The following is an 8002-nucleotide window of genomic DNA, read 5'->3' on the forward strand; positions in this document are numbered from 1 at the left end:
TTATTATTATCAATCTAACTCATATTATTAGCCATATTATGCTTATATGATCGATAGAACGACAATTACTATACTTATTACTCTTACTATTATCAATCTAACTCATATTATTAACCATATTATGCTTAAATGATCGATAGAACGACAATTACTATACTTATTACTATTATTATTATCAATCTTACTCATATTATTAGCCATATTATGCATATATGATCGACAGAACGACAATTACTATACTTATTACACTTACTGTTATCAATCTAACTCATATTATTAGCCATATTATGCTTAAATGATCGATAGAACGACAATTACTATACTTATTACTATTATTATTATCAATCTTACTCATATCATTAGCCATATTATGCATATATGATCGATAGAACGACAATTACTGTACTTATTACTCTTATCATTATCGATCTAACTCATATCATTAGCCATATTATGCTTATATTATCGATAGAACGACAATTACTGTACTTATTACTGTTATTATTATCAATCTAACTCATATTATTAGCCATATTATGCATATATGATCGATGGAACGACAATTACTATACTTATTACACTTACTATTATCAATCTAACTCGTATTATTAGCCATATTATGCATATATGATCGATAGAACGACAATTACTGTACTTATTGCTCTTATCATTATCGATCTAACTCATATTATTAGCCATATTATGCTTATATTATCGATAGAACGACAATTGCAGTACTTATTACTGTTATTATTATCAATCTAACTCATATTATTCGCCATATTATGCTTAAATGATCGATAGAACGACAATTACTATACTTATTACTATTATTATTATAAATCTTACTCATATTATTAGCCATATTATGCTTATATTATCGATAGAACGACAATTACAGTACTTATTACTATTATTATTATCAATCTTACTCATGTTATTAGCCATATTATGCATATATGATCGATAGAACGACAATTACTGTACTTATTACTCTTATCATTATCGATCTAACTCATATTATTAGCCATATTATGCTTATACTATCGATAGAACGACAATTACTGTACTTATTACTGTTATAATTATCAATCTAACTCATATTATTAGCCATATTATGCATATATGATAGATAGAACGACAATTACTATACTTATTACACTTACTATTATCAATCTAACTCATATTATTAGCCATATTATGCATATATGATCGATAGAACGACAATTACTGTACTTATTACTCTTATCATTATCGATCTAACTCATATTATTAGCCATATTATGCTTATATTATCGATAGAACGACAATTACTGTACTTATTACTGTTATTATTATCAATCTAACTCATATTATTAGCCATATTATGCACATATGATCGATAGAACGACAATTACTGTACTTATTGCTCTTGTAGCGGCTAGCTATAAATTTGTAAATTTTGTATATAGCTTGTTAACGTGCAAACGGCTAGCACGGTTTATGACAGGGACGACAGCGGAACTGTTTTTGAGGAAACCGTTTTAGAATTTTTAGTGAAAGCATGACCGTACTTAGAATTTTGCCAACGGTCTCAACAGTAAAACGCTTAAGCGTCATAAACTCTGGGTTTCCCCGTGGGCCTGCGACGAGAGGTCAAGCGACCATCAGCTATCCGCGTAGCTGACCTAGGGCCCGGGGAAATTCCGCTGCGTTGCCACCTTTACCAGCAAACGCACCCCCGTCAAATCGTACCCCCGCTTCAAGGAAGCGTGCTTCGGGCATAAGAGGGAGGTCGTACGATTTGGCGGGATTTAGGTTTCTCTAATTGGTTAACCCCACTTATTCGGGGGTTGGCCTAGCGTAAAGCATAGATTTTAAAAACGCGAGACTCTAGCGCAAGGATATAGTAAGTTAAAAGTCCGCAAGGAAAATAGAAAAAAGTTCGCAGGAAAACGCAACTCTTGTGTTTCATTTCAAACACGCAACCCACACCTAAAGTGGTAACCACCGACGTGATCACAATTAGTTTTTCTGTAGTTAGTTAAAGTTTAAATTCAGTGTGCAAAATGCCTATGACGAGGAATCAGGCAACTTCCGCGACGGGTAGTAGTGTATCTGAAGACTCCGCCGCGATGCCAGAAGTGAGTCGCGTTGGTATTCGCGTTCCGCCGTTCTGGCCCGAGCAACCAGCAGTCTGGTTTCACCAAATTGAGGCTCAATTTGTGTTAAGTGGCGTGACAGTGGACAGTACGAAATTTTATTATGTTATGTCGCAACTTGAGTCAAAATATGCCGCGGAAGTGCAGGACATTTTCGACAAACCGCCGGAAACTGATAAGTATGAAACGCTGAAGAAGGAGCTAATCCGTCGGCTCACAGCATCCCAAGGTGAGCGCATCGAGCGGCTGTTGGCAAAGGAGGAGATGGGTGACAGGACCCCATCTCAATTTCTGCGACACATGCAGAACCTCGCAGGGACAACCGTTTCTGAGGAGTTTTTAAGGACTTTGTGGTCGCGTAGATTGCCGACAATGACACGCGCGATTGTGAACTCGCAGCCGGACTTGCCGCTAAGCAAATTAGCTGAAATAGCGGACCAAATTCGCGAAAATTCGGGAGCAGCGCAGGTTGCCAGTGTACAGCAAGAATCAGTGCTGGACCAGGTGTCACGACGTCTCAACGATTTGGCATTGGAAGTGGCTGAATTGAGACGGAGCCGCGTGGATCACCAGCCTGCAAAGAACTTTCGTCGCCGATCTCGTTCGCGCAGTTTTAAGCGTGGAAATTCACCAGCCGGGAAGAAGCATTGCTGGTACCACAGGATTTTCGGGACCGAATCCACACGATGTCGCCCTCCGTGTAACTTCACGACGGGAAACGGGGACAAGCGTCACTGAATGCGGCATCTAGTGATTGCATCCGGTCAAGCCGCCTTTATCTAGTTGATAAGGAAGCAAAGGAGGAATTTCTTATCGACACGGGCTCGGACCTTTGTGTATATCCTCGTACACGAGTTAAAGGCCGAGTTGACAAGGTGAAGTACGAAATGTACGCGGCGAACGGATCGACGATAAGTACCTACGGCGTGCGGACAATCAACGTGAATCTGGGACTACGTCGGGTATTTACTTGGGACTTCATCATTGCGGATGTTTCGAAGCCGATCATCGGGGCAGATTTCCTGAGCCATTTCGGACTGTTGGTGGATTTGAAGTATCGCCGGTTGCTGGACCAGACGACTTCGCTCGCAGTCATCGGCAGAGCAGCGAGGGACAGCATCGAATCGGTAAAGACGATAGTTGGAACTTCACCGTACGAGCGGATGCTGGAAGAATTTCCAGACATCGTCCGACCCACCACCACTGTCCGTAAGTCGAAACACGACGTCGTCCATTATATAAAGACAATTCCCGGTCCGCCAACGTTTTGTAAACCCCGTAGGTTATCTAAAGACATGTATAGTATTGCGAAAACCGAATTCGAGAAGCTGTTAAATCTAGGCCATATACGTCCTTCTAAGAGTCAATGGGCATCAGCTCTGCACATAGTCTCGAAGAAGGACAATGGATGGAGACCTTGCGGCGACTATCGTGCCTTAAACGCTCGGACGATTCCTGATAGGTATCCGATACCACATATAGAGGATTTTTCGCGATCCTTAGACGGAAAATCCGTATTTTCGACCGTAGATTTGGTTAGGGCGTATCATCAAATTCCAGTCCATCCTGACGATGTACCGAAAACCGCAATTACGACACCGTTCGGGTTATTCGAGTATACCTCTATGCCGTTTGGATTGAGAAACGCAGCCCAAACGTTTCAACGTTTTATAGATTCTGTACTACGCGGATTAGATTTTGCGTACGCGTATTTGGATGATATTTTGGTCGCGTCCGATAATGAGGAAGAACACAAGTCGCATTTGAAACAACTTTTCGCACGATTAAATGAATACGGGATAGTCATAAATCCAACGAAATGTGTTTTTGCCGTACCAGAGGTAAAGTTTCTTGTGTATAGAGTCAGCGCCGAAGGTACAAAACCGCTACCCGAAAAAGTCAAGGCAATCGTGGAGTTTCCGAAGCCGCAAACGGTTAAACAGCTTAGACGATTTCTGGGTATGATTAATTTCTATCGTAGATTCATACCAAACGCGGCAGCTATTCAGACTCCCCTCAACCAATTATTGAAAGGCCGAAAATTAAAAAGTAATGCGCCGGTAAAATGGTTTACGGAAGCAGAGACAGCACTTGATCGATTAAAAAACGCGTTAGCAAACGCCGCGTTATTAGCGCATCCGAGTAGCAACTCGCGCCTCGCGGTAATGGTCGACGCATCAGATTACGCGATTGGAGCTACGTTGCAACAGCGGCGAGGAAATTCGTGGCAACCTTTAGGTTTCTTCACGAAATCCTTGTCCCCTGCGCAGCGAAAATACAGCGCTTACGATCGCGAGCTTCTTGCAGTGTATTCCGCAATTAAACAATTTCGCCATGCTTTAGAAGGTCGCACATTTAGTATTTTCACTGATCATAAACCGCTGATATTCGCGTTCAGGCAGAAGCCAGAGAAAAGCTCTCCGCGACAATTCAGGTATTTGGATTACATTGGTCAGTTCTCCACTGATATTAGACATGTCAGTGGGAAAGATAACGAAGTAGCAGACGCGTTATCAAGGGTAGAAGCAATCTCAACAGCAATAGATTTCAGTAAATTGGCAGAATCTCAGAGCACAGACAGAGAATTACGTAGACTGTTAGCATCACCTAATACTTCGCTGCAATTAAAACGTGTAAAATTCATGGATAGCAACACGGAGGTTTATTGCGATGTCGCCACGTCTAGAGTTAGACCTTTTGTTACGCAGACTTTCCGACGGCAGGCATTCGCTTCAGTACATAACCTTTCACATCCGGGAATTAAAGCCACCGTGAAATTAATTAAACAACGCTTCGTTTGGCCATCAATAGATAAAGATTGTAGGGAATGGGCAAGGAGTTGCCTTGAATGCCAACGCGAAAAAATACACAGACATGTGTCAAGTCCAATCGGTAATTTCGCGTTGCCAACTACCAGGTTTGAGCACGTACATATCGACCTGGTGGGTCCGTTGCCATTATCGCGAGGTAGCAGGTATTGTCTCACTTGCGTAGACCGTTTTACGCGCTGGCCGGAAGCATTTCCCTTAGACAACATAGAGGCCGAAAGTGTAGCTCGAGCGTTTGTTAACGGTTGGGTCGCGAGATTCGGTACACCGTTACGAATCACAACGGATCAGGGTCGCCAGTTCGAATCGCAGATATTTAGGCAATTGAATTCGATACTAGGAACGACGCACCTACGAACCACCGCGTATCATCCGCAAGCGAACGGGTTAGTCGAACGTCTCCATCGGCAGCTCAAAGCGGCAATTAGGTGCCATAGCGACGAGCGATGGACGGATGCATTACCCATAGTTTTGTTAGGTATTAGAGCTGCGCATCGCGCAGATTTATCAGCATCCGCAGCGGAATTAGTATACGGAGAAAATATTAGATTACCCGCTGAATTTTTTGTATCGTCGGGAACTAGCGCAGGGACAATAGATTTTGTAGATCAATTACGCGCGCATTTTAGAAATGTAAGACCGACCGTAGGATCGAGGCATGGAGACCGAAAAATATTCGTGTTTAAAGATTTATCGTCTGCAACCCATGTTTTTGTACGTGTCGATGCCGCGAAAGGTCCCCTGCAAGCGCCGTACGAAGGACCATTTTTGGTAGTATCCCGATCAGCGAAAACTTATGTAATCCGAGTTAGAGGAAAGGATATTACAGTATCCATTGATAGGCTCAAACCGGCTTACATATTCGCGAACAACGAACCATCAGCGGAGGTAAATTTAGATTTAGCACCGCGTGTAACAGAACCACCCTTAGCAGATACCGAACCGACCGCTACGCCGAATCCGATAAGAACGCGTGTAGGTAGACGCGTGCGATTCCCCGAGCGTTTACAGGTTGGTCGCTAGTAGTAGGCTTGTAATGTAAATAGTAGTTTATAAGATGTACATAGTAGTTTAATTAATTGTAAGTTAGAGTAAGTTACTAGCAAGGTATAACGTTTGCACTGGAAAGGGGGTGATGTAGCGGCTAGCTATAAATTTGTAAATTTTGTATATAGCTTGTTAACGTGCAAACGGCTAGCACGGTTTATGACAGGGACGACAGCGGAACTGTTTTTGAGGAAACCGTTTTAGAATTTTTAGTGAAAGCATGACCGTACTTAGAATTTTGCCAACGGTCTCAACAGTAAAACGCTTAAGCGTCATAAACTCTGGGTTTCCCCGTGGGCCTGCGACGAGAGGTCAAGCGACCATCAGCTGGCCGCGTAGCTGACCTAGGGCCCGGGGAAATTCCGCTGCGTTGCCACCTTTACCAGCAAACGCACCCCCGTCAAATCGTACCCCCGCTTCAAGGAAGCGTGCTTCGGGCATAAGAGGGAGGTCGTACGATTTGGCGGGATTTAGGTTTCTCTAATTGGTTAACCCCACTTATTCGGGGGTTGGCCTAGCGTAAAGCATAGATTTTAAAAACGCGAGACTCTAGCGCAAGGATATAGTAAGTTAAAAGTCCGCAAGGAAAATAGAAAAAAGTTCGCAGGAAAACGCAACTCTTGTGTTTCATTTCAAACACGCAACCCACACCTAAACTCTTATCATTATCGATCTAACTCATATTATTAGCCATATTATGCTTATATGATCGACAGAACGACAATTACTATACTTATTACACTTACTGTTATCAATCTAACTCATATTATTAGCCATATTATGCTTATATGATCGATAGAACGACAATTACTATACTTATTACTCTTACTATTATCAATCTAACTCATATTATTAACCATATTATGCTTAAATGATCGATAGAACGACAATTACTATACTTATTACTATTATTATTATCAATCTTACTCATATTATTAGCCATATTATGCATATATGATCGACAGAAAGACAATTACTATACTTATTACACTTACTGTTATCAATCTAACTCATATTATTAGCCATATTATGCATATATGATCGATAGAACGACAATTACTGTACTTATTGCTCTTATCATTATCGATCTAACTCATATTATTAGCCATATTATGCTTATATTATCGATAGAACGACAATTACAGTACTTATTACTGTTATTATTATCAATCTAACTCATATTATTCGCCATATTATGCTTAAATGATCGATAGAACGACAATTACTATACTTATTACTCTTACTATTATCAATCTAACTCATATTATTAACAATATTATGCTTAAATGATCGGTAGAACGACAATTACTATACTTATTACACTTACTGTTATCAATCTAACTCATATTATTAGCCATATTATGCATATATGATCGATAGAACGACAATTACTGTACTTATTACTCTTACTATTATCAACCTGACTCATATTATTAGCCATATTATGCTTAAATGATCGATAGAACGACAATTACTATACTTATTGCTCTTATTATTATGAATCTAACTCATATTATTAACCATATTATGCAGATACGATCGATAGAACTACAATTACGATACTCATTACTCTTATTATTATCAATCTAACACATATTATTAGCCATATTATGCTTAAATGATCGATAGAACGACAATTACTATATTTATTACTCTTATTATTATCAATCTAACTCATATTATTAGCCATATTATGCTTATATGATCGATAGAACGAGAATTACTATACTCACTACTCTTATTATTATCAATCTAACTCATATTATTAGCCATATTATGCTTATACGATCGACAGAACGACAATTACTATACTTATTACACTTACTGTTATCATTCTAACTCATATTATTAGCCATATTATGCTTATATGATCGATAGAACGACAATTACTATACTTATTACTCTTACTATTATCAATCTAACTCATATTATTAACAATATTATGCTTAAATGATCGGTAGAACGACAATTACTATACTTATTACA

General features: G+C 39.9%; 1 protein-coding gene across 1 annotated transcript; it reads left to right on the top strand.

Annotated features, from left to right (window-relative positions):
- The first annotated feature begins 1647 nt into the window (after positions 1-1647).
- Positions 1648-2879, top strand: LOC143266335 (uncharacterized). The gene has a single exon (XM_076541938.1). The coding sequence runs from the start codon at positions 2049-2051 to the stop codon at positions 2877-2879; it is 831 nt and encodes a 276-aa protein (XP_076398053.1). The 5' UTR covers positions 1648-2048.
- Positions 2880-8002: the final 5123 nt, after the last annotated feature.

Source organism: Megachile rotundata, unplaced genomic scaffold (assembly GCF_050947335.1).
Source record: "Megachile rotundata isolate GNS110a unplaced genomic scaffold, iyMegRotu1 scaffold0260, whole genome shotgun sequence".
NCBI lineage: Eukaryota > Metazoa > Arthropoda > Insecta > Hymenoptera > Megachilidae > Megachile > Megachile rotundata.

What these genes read in the sequence shown, in the direction of transcription:
- LOC143266335 (XM_076541938.1), top strand. Translation starts at nt 2,049, where the DNA reads ATGCCTATGACGAGGAATCAGGCAACTTCCGCGACGGGTAGTAGTGTA.